Source organism: Lichtheimia ornata (genome assembly GCF_029851405.1).
Source record: "Lichtheimia ornata isolate CBS 291.66 chromosome Unknown scaffold00006, whole genome shotgun sequence".
NCBI lineage: Eukaryota > Fungi > Mucoromycota > Mucoromycetes > Mucorales > Lichtheimiaceae > Lichtheimia > Lichtheimia ornata.
In genome coordinates, this window is record NW_026695326.1 from 417,050 (window position 1) to 437,445 (window position 20,396).

At 44.0% G+C, this 20,396-nt stretch overlaps 4 protein-coding genes across 4 annotated transcripts; all 4 read left to right on the forward strand.

The window, feature by feature from the left end:
* Positions 1-1,544: 1,544 nt before the first annotated feature.
* On the forward strand, positions 1,545-4,823 carry O0I10_002309 (uncharacterized protein; the record flags this gene model as incomplete). The annotated part of the gene is made up of 7 exons (XM_058482393.1): positions 1,545-2,239; positions 2,298-2,449; positions 2,505-2,537; positions 2,596-2,802; positions 2,860-3,181; positions 3,238-3,398; positions 3,487-4,823. 7 exons carry the CDS (start codon positions 1,545-1,547, stop codon positions 4,821-4,823), a joined length of 2,907 nt encoding a protein of 968 aa, XP_058346891.1.
* A 1,293-nt stretch (positions 4,824-6,116) lies between these two features.
* O0I10_002310 (uncharacterized protein) lies at positions 6,117-9,227 on the forward strand (the record flags this gene model as incomplete). The annotated part of the gene is made up of 7 exons (XM_058482394.1): positions 6,117-6,664; positions 6,733-6,908; positions 6,963-6,995; positions 7,078-7,269; positions 7,333-7,657; positions 7,722-7,882; positions 7,939-9,227. 7 exons carry the CDS (start codon positions 6,117-6,119, stop codon positions 9,225-9,227), a joined length of 2,724 nt encoding a protein of 907 aa, XP_058346892.1.
* Positions 9,228-11,462: 2,235 nt separating this feature from the next.
* On the forward strand, positions 11,463-12,656 carry O0I10_002311 (uncharacterized protein; the record flags this gene model as incomplete). The annotated part of the gene is made up of 1 exon (XM_058482395.1): positions 11,463-12,656. One exon carries the CDS (start codon positions 11,463-11,465, stop codon positions 12,654-12,656), a length of 1,194 nt encoding a protein of 397 aa, XP_058346893.1.
* Positions 12,657-16,725: 4,069 nt separating this feature from the next.
* Positions 16,726-19,845, forward strand: O0I10_002312 (uncharacterized protein; the record flags this gene model as incomplete). The annotated part of the gene is made up of 7 exons (XM_058482396.1): positions 16,726-17,390; positions 17,454-17,617; positions 17,671-17,703; positions 17,769-17,954; positions 18,017-18,296; positions 18,352-18,512; positions 18,572-19,845. 7 exons carry the CDS (start codon positions 16,726-16,728, stop codon positions 19,843-19,845), a joined length of 2,763 nt encoding a protein of 920 aa, XP_058346894.1.
* Positions 19,846-20,396: the final 551 nt, after the last annotated feature.

The window sequence follows — 20,396 nt, forward strand, 5'->3', positions numbered from 1 at the left end:
TTATTCTTCAAAATGGTACTACAGGCAAATACTATGGGCTTTGAGGATAGGGTTCATTGTTCTCGATAATGTTGTGCGTAGTTGAAGGAGGTGATGGGTGACATCAGTGGTCGAATGATGACAAGGTGAATCATGAGAATGCCATAGGCTTCGTGTGGAAACGTTGCCATCCCAACATCAAGCACCACGTTATTGACCTTTCGCATGCTGAACAATCGTATCTCTCGAGAGTGGTGAGCGTTGTTGCTATGCAAAACGGAAAAAAGACTTGCACCATTGAGTATCACTTTTGAGCATCACACAACCATCGCCATCACCTTGATCACGTGCTGTTGGATTCTGATAAACGTTCGTAGTCGAGCAAGGATCAATATCAATACACTGGGTTTTTCATCCATGGTAAAGTAGAGCACAATGGAGGTTCGTTGTTGACTTGACGGCCAAGGGGTAGCGTTGAACGTACGCTTGAACAAGCTGCCGATCGGTTGTCCATGTCAGTTTAGATCGCATCGTTAACTGGGTACCCAACTCTTACCATTAGTATTCTTTAGAAAGGGGATTGGATTGGCATGTCGTTTGCTCATTGGATTCCAAAGCTGAACATGAAGGTTGGTGAAAGAGGGTCATGCATGATCCTGTACGCACTTCAAACAACGACACCCTTCCATCCACTGGCTGCTCGAATAAGAACCTTGATTTTAGACTGGATGACCATGTACAAGCTACTCGTATCTCTTCGACTTTTATGCTGTTGGATCAGCCTTGCAAGTAACAAGGAGTTCCCATTATTGTTGTAGACAATGAAAATAAAGACTTTCGTCTCTAAAGTGCACCTTCATCCCTGTCATCATAAGAAGTGTCCCAAATACATCACATTTCTATTGCTATCCAATTTTTCGTTCGAGAGGCAATGCACTATGTCGCATCATTGTTTCCTTCGTTTACCGCACCCATATTCATTCAAGAGCTGCAATGCTTACCAATGCCCATTAAGCACATAGTAATAGACAACCATGATGCACGTGATCAACCACGTTTATCATCAGCTAAGCAAAAACTACATTAAGCCGATTTCCTCATTTCTAGAAATCGCGCCCATTTTACCTTCTATAGAGGATTATGCTTAGCCCACTTCCTCAGATTCCCATATACGTTTGTGAAAGCTTAAAGTATCATGTACAAGAGCGCTAAGCCAGCCTTTTCTATTGGCCGCTCCTATGAGTAGCACCTTTGTCTTCTTACTAACTTGATCCGAAAAACCTTATTATTTATAGCTACCTTCATGTTCGATGACTTTTCAAGAAGACGTAAACCCTTAGCCAATCATCCAAAGTCTCTCGATCTACCATTTACTGTAATGTGGCGGTGTAACACGGCTGGATGAGATCAACATTACACATAGCTGCAAGCAAAACCTTATCATTGGTAGCATCTTGCACCACCGATGTGGCGCTTTGAACTCTATCCGCTGACATTAGACAATTATAAAACCTGAAGATGGGACAAGTTGTTTTTATCTTCTTGCTGTTGCCTGGTTACATACGATGCGTTTAACGAAGCTACCCTATGCGTGCTTCCAGCTTATTTTCCTGGCGGTAATCTTTGATCCACGCTTTTTCACGCATGCTAAATACAATGTGAGCGAAAGAGTGATGTATGAGAGTAGTAACATACGTCCTTTTTCGCAAATTGGAGCCGCAACCTTTGTACGAAACAATGTCCTTTACACCATAGGAGGGCTATCGCAATACTACAACACAACCAAACCGACCAACAGTTTTGTTGGATTTCGCCTCAACCAGCTAAATGGCGATATAGAAACGGATTTCCCATCAGCCCAAGATTGCCCTGAGTTAGCTTATGGCCAAGCTGTGCTGCTTCCTGATAATGACCGTGTATTGCTTTTTGGTGGCAAAAACGAAGATGTATGGGGTGAAAACACCACGCTTCTGGTCCATGAATACCGATTCAGTACCGCAAAGTGGCAACTGCTAAATGTCACTGATACCAACAATGCAACGAACGATGGCACTGTACCCCGGAATAGACACAAGCACACAGCTACGCTTGCCCCCAACGGAAAAATCTACATCTTTGGTGGTGTAGTACCAGGTACCAGCATAGCAAGAACACTCTTCCACGTATGGGAATACGATCCTGTCAGCGGTCGCTTCACCAACAAGTTCCCCATCGATTATGATGACCTTTTTCCTGCTTCCCTCACCAACATAGCCCTTCCGTAAGTATTAGTACATGCGGTATTCGCACATCTTCATAATCCTCATTGGCTTTGCTAGGGATGGAAAGATTGCCTATGTGATCCATGATCATCAATGGGATGAGGCTTTAATCTTTGATACCAACGGCGGCGTGGGATACAAGCAAGAACTTTCCAATCAAACAACGGGCAAGTTTCCTGACGCAAGACTTGGTGCCAATGCTATTCTTGGTAGGCTTTGTTTATCCGAGGGCACACCTTTTTGCTAACATTGTTTCTCATTCAGTGCCTGATAATTCGACAATCTACTACTTTGGAGGTAAATAAGGATTGTCGCATCTTGTTGTCAAAAATTAACATAGCACCTATCTACATAGGTCGAAAAGCAACGGGAGGTTTCGATGACTATGACGACGCTCTTGACATCGGTCAAACGGAATTGGTTGCATACAACGAAATCGATGTATTGGATACCAAAACTTGGACATGGCTATCTCCTAAAGAAGTGCGTGGTGAACCAGCTAAGGCACGTTATGATGCATCAGCAGCTCTATTGTATGGGAAATACTGGACGTTCGTTGGAGGTATGTAACATGAAATGCATGAAAGCAATCATCTCAAACAGCTATTTTTGTTATTAGGGATCTCTGAATTTCTATGGACAAATGATCTAAACGTGCTTGAAATTCCTGAAGCCAACTCCCCCACAAGTACTTTAGCAAATGCATCCATCACCTTGACATGGCTCCACAACATCACCGATCCAAATCTTGATGAAAACGAGAATCATGAATCGAAAGGGCTTGGAGGAGGTGCCATTGCTGGTATAGTGGTGGGATCTTTGGCAGGTGCTATGTTGGTGATTATCACGCTTGTTTGGATGATGCGTCATGCAAATCTTGGGCCATTAGCGATAGCAACGGCAATACGGGGAGCTTTGATCTCACTCGTTTGGGATAGGCGGTAAGATATAAATACAAGCATATAACGAGAGAGCTATAATATGTATTTTACAATAGTGCAGGTGAACCATTGTGGACAGCTATCTTACATTCGGTGTCAAAGTTGATCCTTACAGGGTTGTTCATAGCGTATTGTGTCTACAGCTTCATTCAAATTGTGCAAAGCTCTGAGACAACGATGACTATGAGCACACCTGTTAACCAAGTACGACTGCCAGGTATGATCCCAACCCAAAATGTAATATTTATAACTAAATTTCATCATCTCATTTATGTAATTGTATGTATTGGGGTACTACTATGAAGATATACGGTTTTGCTTTGACAATTTCCGTCGTACTGAAGACCACGCACACATGCAATCCGATATTGTGTCAACTCCAGGTGCTAAAGCGATGAACTGGACGACCGACTTTTGGACATATTTAGATAATTCTTACCATGTGCCTTACTACTCCAGCAGCAGCTCGGCTGATCTTCGTTGTTGGTTGTTCTCAGCTCCGCCAGATTTCAAGCTTGATTACCAGGCCAACAATCCAAAGAGTAATGGCACCAGGCTTCGCTTCCTTCTTGCCAGCATTGAAATTCTCGATGTGAGTCCTTACTTGTACCAGAGCCGCGTCCACATTTCGGTCTATCATCCCGATCGCAATCCCATCAAAGTAGTGTACAACATTAGCGACCAACCCAACCTCAGCGACGATTACATACAACAATGGTTACGACGTGAAGCAAGTGACCAGCAAACTGAAAACAGCTATACAATGGAATTCAATACATCTTCATCCATTGGCTATCAACTCAAGAACCATCGTTACCTTGTGGATACCCCTTGGAATGCTGTTGGATTCGCTCAAATACGCAACGACACACCCGAAGTGGAGACATCATTTCGTACAAGTATCCAAGATGGATCGATGATGATCAGGAACGTCCTCGATGTGTATCCTGCAAGCTTTGCTGAAATTGTAGAAGAGGATCAGCGCGTGGACACCCTCATGTCTGCTTCTGGTTTGATTGGTGGTATGCTTTCATTGATCACTTCTATCCTTACAACTCTGTATGGTGCACGTCCTACCTCCATGTATGGCTGGATCATGAAATTGCCATTCAACAAGCCAACGCGCTCGATTGAAAGAAACCTGCTACGAAGCTTTGGATCTCTTGGTCAACCTATTCCCTTTGTACATCCTGTCGACCCTCATGTCTTGAACCCCCGGCAACTTCAGGAGCACAAACTAGTAGAAACAGCATACAGCAACACCGCTACGGATGATTTGCATGCCAAAATTCGAAATATGGAAGAAACGCATCAGCGAGAGATGGTGGATCTTGAACGGAGACATGACAACCAAATGGCTGCCCTTTTGAAACGACTGCAATTGATGGAACTGGTTTTCAAGTCATACTATATCGATGATGAAGTATTCAACAAGCTGCATGAAGCTCATTGTGCTGAACAAGATCATCAAAACAATAGCGGCACCCTGACACCAACAACAACCGCTGACAACGATGGGATATTTACCCGACTCTTCCGCCGTCGTCGATACCGTGCTCCACAAAATGTATCAGACGAGGAACAACCTGCTCATAATTCGGCTGCACTATTGCTCGATTTACCCGAGAAGCATGGATCGTGATTATTATAGCTCTAGCTTCTTAATAGTATCCCTTATATAACAAGTAAATGTACTATTATTCTTTCTACATCATGTGAATGACGTTGTCGATTGATACCAGTGGTTGCCATGGCTACAGTGTTTCATCCTTTATTCTTTGGATTGGTACTACAGGAAAATACTATGGGCTTTGAGGATAGGGTTCATTGTTCTCGATAATGTTGTGCGTAGCTGAAGGAAGTGATGGGTGATATCAGTGATCGAATGATGACAAGGAGAATCATGAGAATGTCAACCCTTCGTGCGGAAACGTTGCCATCCCAACATCAAGCACCACGTTATTGACCTTTCGCATGCTGAACAATCGTATCTCTCGAGAGTGGTGAGCGTTGTTGCTATGCAAAACGAAAAAAAAGACTTGCACCATTGAGTATCACATTTGAGCATCACACAACCATCGCCATCACCTTGATCACGTTGCTGTTGGCTTCTGAAAATCGTTGGTAGTCGAACAAGGATCAACATCAATATACTGGATCTTTTATCCGTGGTAAAGTGGAGCACAATGAAGGTTTGTTGTTGACTTTACGGCCAAGGGGTAGCGTTGACCGTACGCTTGAACAAGCTGCCGATCGGTTGCCCATGTCAGTTTAGATCGCATCGCTACCTGTGTACCCAACTCTTACCTTTGGTATTCTTTAGAAAGGGGATTGGATTGGCATGTCGTTTGCTCATTAGATTCAAAAGCTGAACAAGGTTGGTGAAAGAGGGTCATGCATGATCCTTTACGCAATTCAAACGACGACATCCTTCCACCTACTGGATCATTACGGGTGCTTCGGTGCTGCTCCAATAGTACAGAACCTTGATTTTTTAGAATGGATGATGACTATGTACAAGCTATCAGTACCTCTTGTCTTTTTTTGGCTGCTCGTCGAAATTTTATGCTGTTGGATCAGCCTTGCAGGTAAACAAGGAGTTTCCAAAGGCTGCACGGCAACCCAATATTGTTAGACAATGAAAATAAAAACTTCGATCTCTAAAGTGTTCCTTCATCCTTGTCATTTAGCAGCGTTCCAAATATATCATGTTTCTATAACTGTCATCTTTCAAACGAGAGGAAATGCACTGCGTTGCATAATCGTTTCTTTCTTTTACTCCATCCATATGCTTTCGACACACTTTGTAGCCTGCTGGGCATACATTTATCTCTTAACAACAACGATTTTTGGCAAATCCTTGGTCGTTCATGCTGCCTATAATGTGAGCATGCGCGTAGTGAATGCGTATGCTTATATACGTCCTTTCTCTCAAATGGGATCGGCTAGCTTTGTACGAGACGATGTCCTTTACACGATAGGAGGGTTATCACAACAAGAGAACATGACCAAACCAACATACAACTTTATTGGCTTTCATCTCAACCAGCAAAACGGCACAGTCTGGCCTGATCGATATCTTCCAAGTGTGGGTATGCCGGGGGTAGCCTATGCACAAGCAGTCCTACTTCCGGATAATGATCGCGTACTTTTGTTTGGCGGCTACAATGATGATCTACTGGATAAGAATCGTACGCTTCTTGTCTATGAGTTTCGATTTGGCACACGTGCATGGCGAGCACTCAAAGTTACCGCTGCCTATAATGCAACCAAAAATGGCACCGTACCTAAGAACCGATACAAGCACACAGCAACTCTTGCGACTAACGGGAAAATATACATCTACGGTGGCCAAATACCAGGTACTACTACAAGATTCTTTGTTGACTTTTGGGAATACGATCCTGTCACGGGTCGTTTTACCGAAGTTCCAATCAATCATGAGCCCATGAGTACAATCCAAATCACAGCCGTTGCACTTCCGTGGGTACAAAAAATCAATCATTGAGTGATAGGTGGCTCGAATCACTAATTACTATGTACGCATCTAGGGATGGGAAGATCATATATATGACTGTGCCGTATCTTGAAGATGAAATAGTACACCAAGTATGGAAAGATGCATGGATCTTTGACACCAAACGTCGAATTGGATACCAGCAAGCGCTCTTCAATCAAACAATAGACTCGTTACCTCATGCGAGATACGGCTGTAATGCCATGCTGGGTATGAGACGAGAGAGATTTCATTATGAGGATATCGACATTAACTTCTTTTCAGCCCCTGACAATACTACGATATACTATTTTGGTGGTGAGTAAGGGGGAGGAAATGGTATTACGGTATTACCTTGCTCTTGAATACGTATTGAAAGGTCTATTTTTGATTCAATTAGGCAGGCAGAAATTTCTCGATGATAGCTTTAGTGACACCCAGACTAGGCTTTACGCATACAATGAATTCAACATCCTCGATACCAAAACTTGGACATGGCTATCTCCGAAAACGGTACGTGGTGAAATTGCCCATCCAAGGTATGATGCATCGGCTGGTCTACTCTATGGAAAATATTGGGTGATTCTTGGAGGTGAGTTACTTGTTGATTTACCTATACCATTCAACCTCTCATCATTTGACTTGTTATGTATAGGCATTTCTGAATTTACGTGGACAAATGATATGAATGTGCTCGAGATCCCAAAAGTCGACTCATCAACCAACTCAACGGATGCATCTGGCGTCTTTACTTGGCTCTATAATATCACCGATCCAGCCCTTGGTCTAAGCACGGATGATGATGATGATGATTCAAGAGAGCTTGGAGGAGGTGCCATTGCTGGTATTGTGATGGGGTCCTTAGCAGCTGCTGTGCTGGTTGTAACGCTTGCTTGCATGTTACGCCAAAAGAAGGGTGGAACATCAACGATGATAGTGGCAATATGGGATGGAGTAGTATCCATGATATGGGATAGGCGGTAAGATAAGAAGCACATGGCATGGTAGTAAAAGAACGGCTTTAGTAACATGCTCGTGTGATAGTGTTGGTGATCCATTGTGGGCGACTATTATGCATGCGGCATCAAAGTTGCTTGTTACCGGATTGTTCATTGCGTATTGTGCATACAGCATCATCCGGATAACCCAAAGCCCTGAGACAACCATGGTCATGGTGAAACCCGTAGCAAGTGTAAGAGTACCAGGTATGTATGCCGTGAACTCAATAGCTGAATGACGTCTTGGTTAATCATTGTTGTAGATATACGTTTTTGCTTTGACAACTACCGCCATAACGACGCTCTAAACATCCAATCAGACACCGTTTCAAGACCCTATGCATTAGAGAAATGGTGGAAAGATTATATATTCCCGCTCAATGATCGCTATCATTCTCCCTTTTACGCTAATAGCATCTATGGCGACATTCGATGCTGGTTGTTCGCAGCTCCTCCAGAATTTCGATTAGAGTATCGGGCAGATGGCCAACCAAGCAATGGGACTCGGCTTCGATTTCTACTTGGAGGTGGCATGTTTCCTTCTGGATTCAACACGAACCATAGCCGTATTCATATATCGGTGTATCATCCTGATCGTGATCCCAACAAAGTTGTCTACAATATCAGTGAACAGCCAAATTTGACAAACACTGATATTCAAGAATGGCTACGGCGTGAAATGAATGACCAAGAAACAGCGAATACATACACAGCTGAAATCAACACCTACTCATCCATTGGCTATCAGCTAAAGAATCATCGCTACCTTTTGAACGTACCATGGAACACTGTCGGCTTTGCTCAATCACGCAACAATACACCTAAAATCGAAACAAGTTTTCGCACAAGTATCCAAGATGATGCCATGATGGTGAGGAATACTTTGGATGTTTATCCTACAAGCTTTATGGAAATCGAGGAAGTAGACCAACGCATTGATACGCTCATGTCAACTTTTGGCTTAATTGGTGGTATGCTGTCGCTGTTTACGTTCATACTTGCACGCATGTACGGTGCACGTCCACCATCGATGCATGGCTGGATCATGAAATTGCCCTTCAGCAAGCCTACTCGATCCATTGAACGACATCTATTGCAAAGCTTTGGCTCTCTAGGCCAACCAATTCCATTTGTGCATCCAATTGACCAGCATCTATTAAGTGCTCAACAGCTCGAGCACCATCATTTAATGGAAACACCGCATGATGATGATGATGCAAAGAGACACGATGATGGAGAGATTGATTTACAAGTCAAAATACAGCATATGGAACAAGTGCACCAGCAAGAAATCTATGACCTTAAACGGAGGTTACAATTGATGGAACTTGTTTTCAAGGCATATTACTTGGACGACGAAATATTTACAAGGTTGCATGATGCTCATTGTGCCGAGGAAGAAGAAATTGGTAGTAGTAATAGCACATTGGCGGATCCCAGCAGTGATGGTGGTGGATGGTTGACTAGATTATTCCTCCGGTGTCGTCGTTATAGCTCTCAACATATAGATGAAGAACAACATGTCATAGAAAAAACTTCAGATGATGTATAGACTTTTAGTGGCATTGACAATCATTTACTATAATAATACAGCTCCAAATGCTACCGTATACGCGAATCTTGTGGTCATCTTCCTTATGGATGAAAGGAAAACATAAAGCGTTCACAAATTAAATCACCACCATACGAGGAACATCGAGACAACGAGATAACCAGAGGAACAATGTGACACCAAACGATCTTCGGGAAGTCAAAGTGGACCTACTCGTGTCCTCGGAAATGAAAAGTAGCCGTGCACAGACCACATACTCTTGTTTCAGTTCCTGGATGATGCACGTACCCAAAAGTTACATAACAACAATGCCTTAAACCGTATGCTACTATCCATGGCAACGACTATCACGTGCTGTAATAATGGCTGGGCAGTAAAGAGTGTGACGGGGTTTACACGCGTCTCATAAGAGCAGCGTTGCGTAGCCAAGGCCACGGTTGCTCTCAACCAAAACCAACCAGGTTTCCCCCTGATCAAGACCGTTCAAGGCCATTGTCATTGTTGACCACTTGTGGGAAGTGTAAAGAGGTAAGTTAGAGTGAAGGATCGTTACAACTACGTTGTTTCACTTGGTTGTATTGGGTGGCAATAGGGTGCTCTTTATTTGGAACCTGTTTACTTGTGCATCTCAAGAGGTATGTTGGGCTTGCTCTATAATGACAATCTCTCACTCATTGTCTACTTTAGACTACACTACCATTGACTGGGAAAAGTTGGCTATGGGGATTGCATGTTATTGAATCTTCCACCTTTTGGCTTCGTATTGTTCCAAGGACACTCCCTCGCCCCAGTATCGTTCTGGTATCCCCCCAGCGGCAAGATGCACGTATGGCTATGGCTTCACGCAGTAGGTGCGGCGCATATGATCGCAAGTGGTCTTTTGGCCTATTCGAGATCGTCAACAAGCTTGGTCCAACTGGGAAGCGTGAGACTGGATCATCGAAGGGGAAACGGATTCGTGTCGGTTCAATCGGGTCATAGGGTGGGGCCCATAAGGACAATCAATGTGTATCTTCTCCTGGCCAAACAAGCGACTTTTCCTCAGCTTGTCAAAGGAAGCTATCCTTGTGGTTCTCTTGCACCCAGAGCTCTCTCACGTTATGCTTGGTGGATGAGGGGTACGTTTGGCATTCTTGTTCTCTGCACTGGTGTTTCATCTCCCCCCGCTTGAGGTGCCATCGGTTCCATGTCCTGTGTGCTTGTGCTTTTTCAAGTATATGGTTGCATGTGGGATTTGTAGTCAACCACCTTTCCTTGTGGAGGGTGCCAGGGACTTTTGTCCTGCTCTTCGGCTTTAACCTATTTGCTGTGCAAAGCCTTCAAAGGGGTTGCCGCGATGACCACTTCAAGAGGGACCTCAATGGCACTAGCCTGCCAACTCTTGGTACAATCCATTTGTTAGGCAATGTGGAGAAGAGGATGTGTAATGGAGCTCCTGACACACAAGGGTGATCATCGCCCAAGAGGACCGCAGTATTTCTTTCTTTGGTACATACAAGCCGTCAAGTCATTGGGTAAATGGTGGCATTGGATCTTTCCAGGTTGGCCTTATCCTTTGTGTGATGGCGATTACAAGAAGATGCAGACGATAACGACCATGATGGACAAGTAGCTAGAGTCATTGTTGAATCCACTTCCACTTAGCTAGCCCATTCCCTTCTTGCTTGTACATTATAGGGTAGATGGAATAAATTCGTTCCGTTCTCGGTCATGTACGAAGTATACATCTTTTACGATACAATGAAGAGTGGGATTGACCATGATCCTCCGTTGAGTTTCAGGATGAATAATCTTGCTGTGGGCAAAAAGAGTGGCTTCGGGCCTTATGCAATGTCGAGCCATTATTGCCAAAAACATACAATATAGATCTTCATTGTTGGATGTGGTTTACTCACGTACGTTCACAAAAGGCTATCATCATCATCATCATCCATTTATGCAGCAACCTATCAAGGACGTGTTTGTGTCACCACCACGTGTCATTTCACTCAGCTCTCTATCTTTCCGTTAATGCAGCCGACACCATCCACTAGGAAAAAGCAACTCCATCACGCTTACAGCATAGGTAAAACATAAAGACGCCTGTATCTCCAAACTTTACAATGAAACATGTGGTTTTTATTAGAGCAATGTGCTCGGCTTGGCCAACAGCACCTTGTGTGGAAGTTTCGCGTTCAATGTCGCAAACAGCCCAAAAAATATTTTTTGGTCGTCGTCGTCGAAGAGGTTGACCCCATGTCTTCCCCGAACGCTACCGTTTTGCCTGATAAGGAAACAGGCACCCAACCTACATCTTATGCGAGAGCTGCTCGCGTTCGACGACCTACTGCAATTCGAGAATCTTTAACCAGCAATGCACTTGACAAGACCACACATTCCAATGTGTGGAAAGTTGGTGGATCCCCTGCTTCATGCCCGAGTTTGTTTTTTGACTTCACTTCTCGCAACGAAAACCGTACAACTCTTCTTCGTCACATAACTGAAAGCTATCCCGATAACTGTGGTGCACGCCTACACTCCGATCACTCACGCCGTATTGTTGAGCTTTTCATTGACGACTCATCCTTGTATGAAAAAGCCTGCAAACATGGTCTTCAATTCTCTGATGGCTCTCGTATCATTCCCACTCGTCCTTTAGCGGAAGACTCCCGCATCATCAACATTCGTCTCAGCAAATTGCCGTTCACATCTCGTGAAAAACTAGCACATGGAATCCAACAAGCACTCTTACCCTTTGGTAAGATTCAAGACTATGGAATTCTTCGTGACCATGACTCCCACTTGTTTATGGGCCATGGTTACGCAACATTAGACGTTTCAGCCTCAATCGATTTCCTCCCACTCACACACACGATTGCTTGGCCCAACTCCGCCGACTTCTTTTATGCAACATGGGCTGAAATGCCATTACATTGTCTTCACTGTCATCGCTCAGGTCACTCTATCTCATCATGTCCTAGTCATCCAAGCCGCAATCGCCTTTGCTGGTCATGCGGTCAACCAGGCCATCGTGCAGCAAAATGCTCTAATCATCGCACCCTCACGCCTACCAGCAACAACAAGTCACCCTTGCCACCATCGCCTCCCTCGCCCACACTTTCTTCTGCCTACAGCCACAATTCTGATGTTTCAATGCTTTCGGATGATCTTTCCAATCGTGAAGCTCACAACGACCAAATTATTGTCGACTTTATCCCACCTCAGCCCAATACCGATCCAAACGCCAAACCTATCACAGCTAGCCAACGTAGACTACTTAATCAACTGTTCCCTATTTCCGATGAAGCAAGAGCCATTACTGAATCCTTAACCAGCGTATCTTACAACAAACTTTATGCTGCACTTCTCCAAAACGGAAAAAAGTTCCGCGACTCGTTCCCTTTTGCATCGGGGAGTGCCTCTTCTTCGAGTCACAATGATCCGGTTTGATCCTTTTTTTCTCAATTAGTTTTCTTTATTTTCACATTGCTGTATCATCTTTGGGGTATCACTCCTCGACATACTCCCAATAAAAACCGAGGCAAATCAAGCCTCCCTATAACGAAGAGGTTGACCCCCAGATCCAGTTTGGCTGGTAGCGACATTGCGAATCTGGGATTGGCAAGCTTGATCGTGAAACTGGCACCCAAGGTGCAGTTGACCAAGCCGAGCACATTGCTCTAATAAAAACCCCACGTTTGATTGTAAAGTTTGGAGATACAGGCACCTTTACGTTTGTAAACGTGATGCTATATGAGAAGTGGTCTTTGTTCATTGCCAAGTAGCTAGACCCTGGAGAGCCAAAGATGCAGAAGGACCTCTTTGGGTAACTCAGCCAAAAAGTCAGGACTTCAGGGACAATGCATGAAAGGTACGCAACCCTCACTTTGATGTGATACATTGGCAGCTAATAGCCACTTTTGTGCATTCCCAACTTTTGTGCATTCTATTGTAGGCGGACGATGCTCCTGCTCTAGACATTCATTTCCATGATTAAAGTAGGTTGATCCGAGCTGATTTGGTTGAGTTACGCTCACACAAGGTTACATCGGTTGAGCTACATCGAGCGTGCTCTATGTCCAGAGTGATGTAATCTCTCTTTGACCGTAGCTCAGTCAAATCAGCTCGGATCAACCTACTTTAACCATGGAAATGAATGTCTAGAGCAGGGGCATCGTTCCCATGCAGTGGATCTCGCAACAATGATGATTGGATAAAAGTGGCCGTTAGCTAGCAATACATGCCTGTTCCTTGATGATCCATAAAGTAATTATACAATCATGCAAACGTAGCTGTGTTACACAACACGACCCTCTGCATCTTTTGCTCTGTCAGGGTCTAGCCACTTCACAATGAACAAAGACCACTCTTCTTATAGCATCACGCTTACAAACATAAAGGTGCCTGTATCTCCAAACTTTACAATGAAGCGTGGGGGTTTTATTAGAGCAATGGGCTCGGCTTGGCTAACAGCACCTTGTGTGAAAGTTTCGCGTTCAATGTCGCAAACAGCCCAAAAAATATTTTTTTGGTCGTCGTCGAAAGAGGTTGAGCCCCGGATCCAGTTTGGCTGGTAGCGACATTGCGAAATCTGGGATTGGCCACGATGGACTTCATAGTTTGACACAAGATCGCTTTGACCCCGACGAGCAGCTTTGTTCTCTTAAAGACCCCACGTTTCATTGTAAAGTTTAGAGATACAGGCACCTTTATTTTTAAGCGTGATGCCATATGAAAGAGGTCTTTGTTCATTGTAAAGTAGATAGATCCCGGTAGAACCAAAGATGCAGAGGGACGTGTTCGTGTAACTGAATCAGCCAGCATATTAGGCGATGCATGAAACTTGTACGCTACTCAGGAATAGTTCATAAATGCCAGCTACTAGCCCATTCATCCCATTCACCTTTTTTACCCAACCCATTGCATACGGACGATTGTCCTGCTCCAGCTCAACATTTCCATCATTCAACTTTCTTGATCCGTGGGGATTTGGTTGAGTTACGCTCAAACAAAGAATTGTTAATTTTTGTAATCGCAGACCCTGCGAATGTCCCCGACTCTCCAACATTTGGACGCTCTCATTTAAAATTGTCGTAATGGACCATGAGGTTTTTATTAAATAAACTTGATCAGCGTCCCCAAGAGCACCTTCTGACCTATTTTCAAGTTCGAGGTGGGCAACTTCGGCGCGGTGGGCCGCCCGCTCTTGTGTTCCCATCCATTCACCATGTCTCCTACATTTGGGCCGTCCCGCGTTCGAACTCTTCATAATGAAGCATACGGTCTTTTTTAGGATATCGTGATCAGCATATCCAAGAGCACCTTGTGTGAAAGTTTCAGGATCGAGAGAGGCAAACTCAATACCAAGGTTTGGATGTACAGTGTTCATGCATTTATACAAGAGGTGTGCGACCTATTTAATTTCCACTTCTTCCACTCCCACAACTTCTTGTCTCTTCCTCCCATTCTCAACTGTTGCCCCATTCAAGTACATACAACTACGACCTGCAAACGATTGTCCTGCTTCAACCCATCATGTCAATCCTACAACTCTCTCGATCCGATTGCCTTTGACTGAATGGACAAGTCCATGGCATGTGCACGCACGCCAACACGCCTTGCTGTTTGATACAACACACTGTCCAGCACACTCATCTGCCACGATCAAACGCAACGGCATTCACTCCAGCACTTGCTATTCACTCCATTGTCTCAAACGGCATTCACAATCTTGTCACTCTATTACAACACACGCTCTTCCACACTCCTTTCCCACGACCAAAGTTGACAGCGGTTACCATTAGGGAAAGTCTTCACTCCTTTGTCTCAAGTTACTTGCAGCAGCCTGTCTTGTGGCCTTCATCACGTGAACACCAGATTGCCATGGTGTGGAAGGAGCTTTATTTACGTGGAACAACTTGCTTTGGTACATGTGAATTCCAATGGATGATGCCATATCAGCTATCAAGTACGCCGCAACGACTAAGGTAATGGTAGATCAACAGCAGGATGGAAAAGGAAAGCACATCAACAACGGCTCTTTAACCAACGTATTGGATTTGCAATGGTTATGGATGGGTGGATGGATGCAATCAAGTGCAGTGATGAGAAAGAGATCCTGGAATATTGCTCTGGTTGCTTTTCGCGTCTGCAACAGGAACGATGGATCATGACGCGTGGATACGGCTAAGGATGATGATGGCTTGGATGGGAAAGGCTTGTATCTTTGACGAAGGAAGTGTGTTTAACAGTGATGAATGGCATTGGAGTACTCAAGAAGGCAAATCATGCAGCAACTATTCTCCAGCAACCAAGAATGCAATGACACAACTATCCCTGTTGCCTCGATGTGATTCATCCGGATCTTATCAATTTACAATGCTCATCACAGTAGTAGTTTATAGACATCCACACTACCCTTCTACTTTTTCATTGAATGAAGATTGGAATCAACGTAATACTTGGGAAGATGTGAATCACTTGGTTGGTTTCTGGTTTCTGGATTGAAAGGGAAAGGACAAATGTGATGGTCGGAAAGTGAGGTTGGATCATTCACGTTATCGTACAAGGCCCGTTGTTGTCCTTTTTGTCAAAGCTTCCTATGTAACTCGCATGTAGGTATATGATAGACAGTGGCAATTCTCAAACGCTTGATTTACGAGGATAATCAAATAAGGGTGATGATTCCCAACATAGAGCTTGTTACCTACGCTTGGTTCATTGTAAGCTTAATTCATTATGTTCGAGGAGGAGTGAGTTGCTGTGATACAACGGGACACAAGTACATGGACATACCAATCATACTTTCTATTGATCTGAGTGCTCTATGCACGCTGAAGAAGCTTTTTCCAAAGATATGCATCCATGTCAGAGTCTTAATAAAAGTCGAAGCGTACATGCATGTATGGAAATGCACCATCTTACACTTTCACGGTTGACCAGTAGTAACGAAGCTTCCTTGATATAAAGTTGAGTAGGAGAATGTGGCGGTGAATGAGTATTGGTAGGCCATGATAATACAGGAAGACTTGCAGATCATGGTACAGTATATCTCTTGCATGAGATGTTTGGTTTCATGACCAAAAGAACTACCATGCATTTGACACTCAAGATTGGTCACTTGACATTTATGATCGCTCATTTAAACGGGCCTCAATGGGCTTGGTGTACATTTTCAAGATTTGCTAAGCCCGCGTTCTTCGGCTTGGCAGAAAGAGACCACGTACAGTACTTTCACATGTATCCCTTCGCCGGTGGCAACAAAAGCTATAATCCCATACCTTGACACAAATCAATCTTTTAATAACCCATTGAATGGTGTACAGGATTCATATGCGAAGAAAAAGCTGTGAGCAAGGTTTTAGTCATGTCACCAAAAGATGAGACTTGTGTGGTACAGTGTAATACTCTGGCTGATGATCCCATCACCTTGATTTTTTTATGTATGCCAGAGTGGGATATAAAGTTCTTCTGCCACTTCTTTTCCACTCCCGTGTGATCTTGCGCCATGTATCCTTCCATGGCTCTTGGTAATGCTATCATGAAGGTGATAATGACCTTTATCCTTGCTGCAATGGTGGTAGATGGTTCATACAACGTAAGCGAGCAAGTGCAAAATTCTCGATACAATATCATGAGCATGTCACGGCGTGGAGCTGCTACCTTTGTACGCAATGATGTTCTATATACAGTGGGAGGCGGTCGACAGGGATACACCATCATCAATGGAGAGTTTTGGGCATTTTCGTTTAATGAAGGCAATGGCACGGTGAATGCTGATAGTTTACCAAGTCGTGTTCAATCCCTTATTCATGCACAAGCAGTACTGCTTCCTGATAACGACCGTGTATTGCTCTTCGGTGGATCGAATTCCACTACTCGCCCGGAAGGTCAAAACGGCACTCTCTTTTTCCAGGAGTATCGTTTCAGCACTGATCAATGGCAAACACTCCCTGTTACTTCCTCAACTCTCAACGGTCCTCTTCCACCCAATCGATACAAATTCACAGCAACACTTGCCCCCAATGGCAGAGTATACATTCATGGTGGAGCGATACCACCCACTGCAACACCATTACGTGACCTTTGGGAATTCGATCCATCCACGAACCGCTTCACCGAGATCCCCTTGAACAACACTCTCATTTCCCATACAACCATATCACTTTCAGCCATCGCCCTTACGTATGTGTTTGCAGATTAACTCATTACAAGGCCTACGTATTCACGTGTCAACTTTATTACTAGGGATGGGAGAATAGTATATCCTGTGGGGGATACATCAGGGTCAACGCAAGACCTCTTGAATGTAGCATTCGTCTTTGATACAAACACGCGCACAGCCTCCATGCAACCATTATCCAATCAGACGGCATATCCTGCTGCAAAGTATGGTGCCAATGCTGTGTTAGGTAAGGTTGATAAGCCTTTTGTCTACATCATCATGTCTCACCTACTTGTATAGCTAGGGATAACAAGACCATCTATTATTTTGGAGGTAATGGTGATATACAGGTCATGTTGTCATGTAAGACTAAAGGGGGGTGGTATTTTTTCATCAAGGTAGTACGCATAGCTATGGCTCACCCGACAATGCTCAATTCAATTTGGCGTACAACGACTTGAATATCCTTGACACTACTTCTTGGACATGGTTGCCGCCCAAGTCTATTCGAGGAGAGCCACCTAAACCAAGACATGATGCAGCTGCTGGCTTGTTACTTGGAAAGTATTGGGTGATTTTGGGAGGTATGGCTCATACTTCATAACCTGCTATCATTGATGGATGATGTATTAAAGTTTGGATACAGGTCTCTCTGAATTTTACTGGACAAATGATTTCAACGTACTCGCGCTTCCAGACGCTGATTCGGCATCGGATGACTTCACGTGGCTTTACAACATCACCGATCCATCTTTGAGTATGGCCGGCATCGACACTCCTGGTAGCTTTCCAGCAAGTGCTATTGTTGGAATTGTCATTGGCTCTGTCGCATTCATCATACTGGTCATCGTCATTATTTGGATGACACGGAAGAGGAGACGCTCGTCAGCAACACCATCTTGGCGGCCAACCATTTGGGAAAAGCGGTAAAGCATTCAAAGGAAATGGGGATATTATCAAATGCTAATATGGGCCTTGTAGTGTTGGAGAGCCTAAATGGATTGCTGTTTTGCACGCAATAATGAGGTTGATCCTAGTATTCTTGTTCACGGCATACCTTGTGTACACCATCAACCAGATTGTCAACAGCCCAACGAGTACCATGACACTTTCCGCCCCTGTAAATCAAGTACAAGTCCCAGGTACTACTACTACTACATCTTGCATCATGGTATAATGAATGATTAACAATCGCTGATAGACATGCGTTTTTGCTTTGATGGGTGGAATGATGAAGATGCCTTGTATTTCAGTACCGATACCGTTTCCAGAGCTGAGACAGCCAAGTGGAATTTCACTCATCGTTTGGACATGTCCAACCTTCGCCCCTATTACTCGGCCAGTAGAATCGGCGCTCTTGAATGCTGGTTGTTTAAGCCATCACCTGATTTCAAACTGGCATATCAAGCTGATATGCAATCAAACAATGGGACTCGACTCAAGTTTTTATTTGGCGGCGTGTATGATGGCTCCATGAACAGCTCTCGTGTGCATATCTCCATTTATCCTCCAAATCGTGATCCCAACAAGGTGGTTTATCGATATGAAGAACAACCAAACCTTAGCAACGACGAGATTCGACGTTGGATGAAGCTCGAATCGAATGATCAACAACCAGTAAATGTATACACGGCCGAAGTCAACACATATTCTTCGATCAGCTATCAGCTCAAGAATCATCGTTACCTTTCAGACAGCGGTTGGAATGCTATTGGATTCGCCTCCATCTATAACAACACGCCCGAAGTCGATACCGATTTTCGTACGAGCATTCAGGACGAGGATATGATGGTCAAGAATACGGTGGATGTTTATCCTGCCAACTTTATGGATGTGACTGAAGAAGAGCAACGTATTCACACGCTTGTCATGTCGATTGGTTCGGTGGGTGGTTTGCTGTCGCTTTTTGTGTTTTTGGATAGCGCTTTATTTGGATCACGACCTTCTGCAGTCATTGGCATCGTTCAAAAATTGGCAATTGGCAAGATGAAACGCTCGATCCAAAACAGTCAATTGGATGCATTTGGATTTCTAGGGCGTCCAGTGCCATTTGTTCATCCTGTCGACAGCAAAAGCAACCTTTTGAATTCCCATCAACGCCGGCAACATGGACTCAAAGCTTTTAAGCAACATGACACCACTACCGAACACGATCATGATACGGAGGATACCAAGATAATAGAACATGCAATGGAAGAGAACGTGCTACATGACCAAGTCGCTGAGCTTACAAGAAGACTACAATTGATGGAACTGGTTTTCAAGAATTATTGCATCGATGACCAAATTTTCAAGGATCTTCAGAATGCTCATCATCATAAAGCAGAAAGCGCAAGGAATGAAGGAGATGTCGCTACCATAATCAAGCCCGGCAACAATCATGGTGATAACGCATTCACTCGATTCTTTCGACGAAGGCGATACGCTCGTCAGCGATCATTAGAAGATGAAGAACAATTACCCCAGCAACCATAATCACTATAGGCAACTACTCTTGCTTAATAATAGCTTCCATTGTAAATATACTATATTACTGCCTTTGCTCTTATATGGTTCAGGAGATGATTTGAAGAGCTAGGAGTTGTCCCGTGAATAATAGTATCGTATAACTGTAAAGCTAACGACAAGGTATTTACACGAGGAAGCAGTGGTCAATGAACATAGTGAGAGTATCATAGCACAACGAATCCATGTATGACCTCTTCTAGGGCTTCATTATTCCCAGAATCATTGTGTATTTGATGGTTCAAGATACCATGGCGACGTGTCATTGTTGGCATGGAAAAGGCAGGGGGGTTGGTTACAAAGGGCACCTTTCCATTTCTAGCAAAGCGGCTCTTTATCGATCACTTGTCTAGATCCATGCATCACATTTTATTCAATTCTTACTTTTGTTTCTTAATCAAACAAGGTGTATATACATCAAGTAAGTGTGTGCTAGCCAAACCGGATCCAGAGGGCATATTTCTAAAATGAGACAAATCCATCATCCGCTGCACCATCGACCCCTTTTTTCACTTTCAACA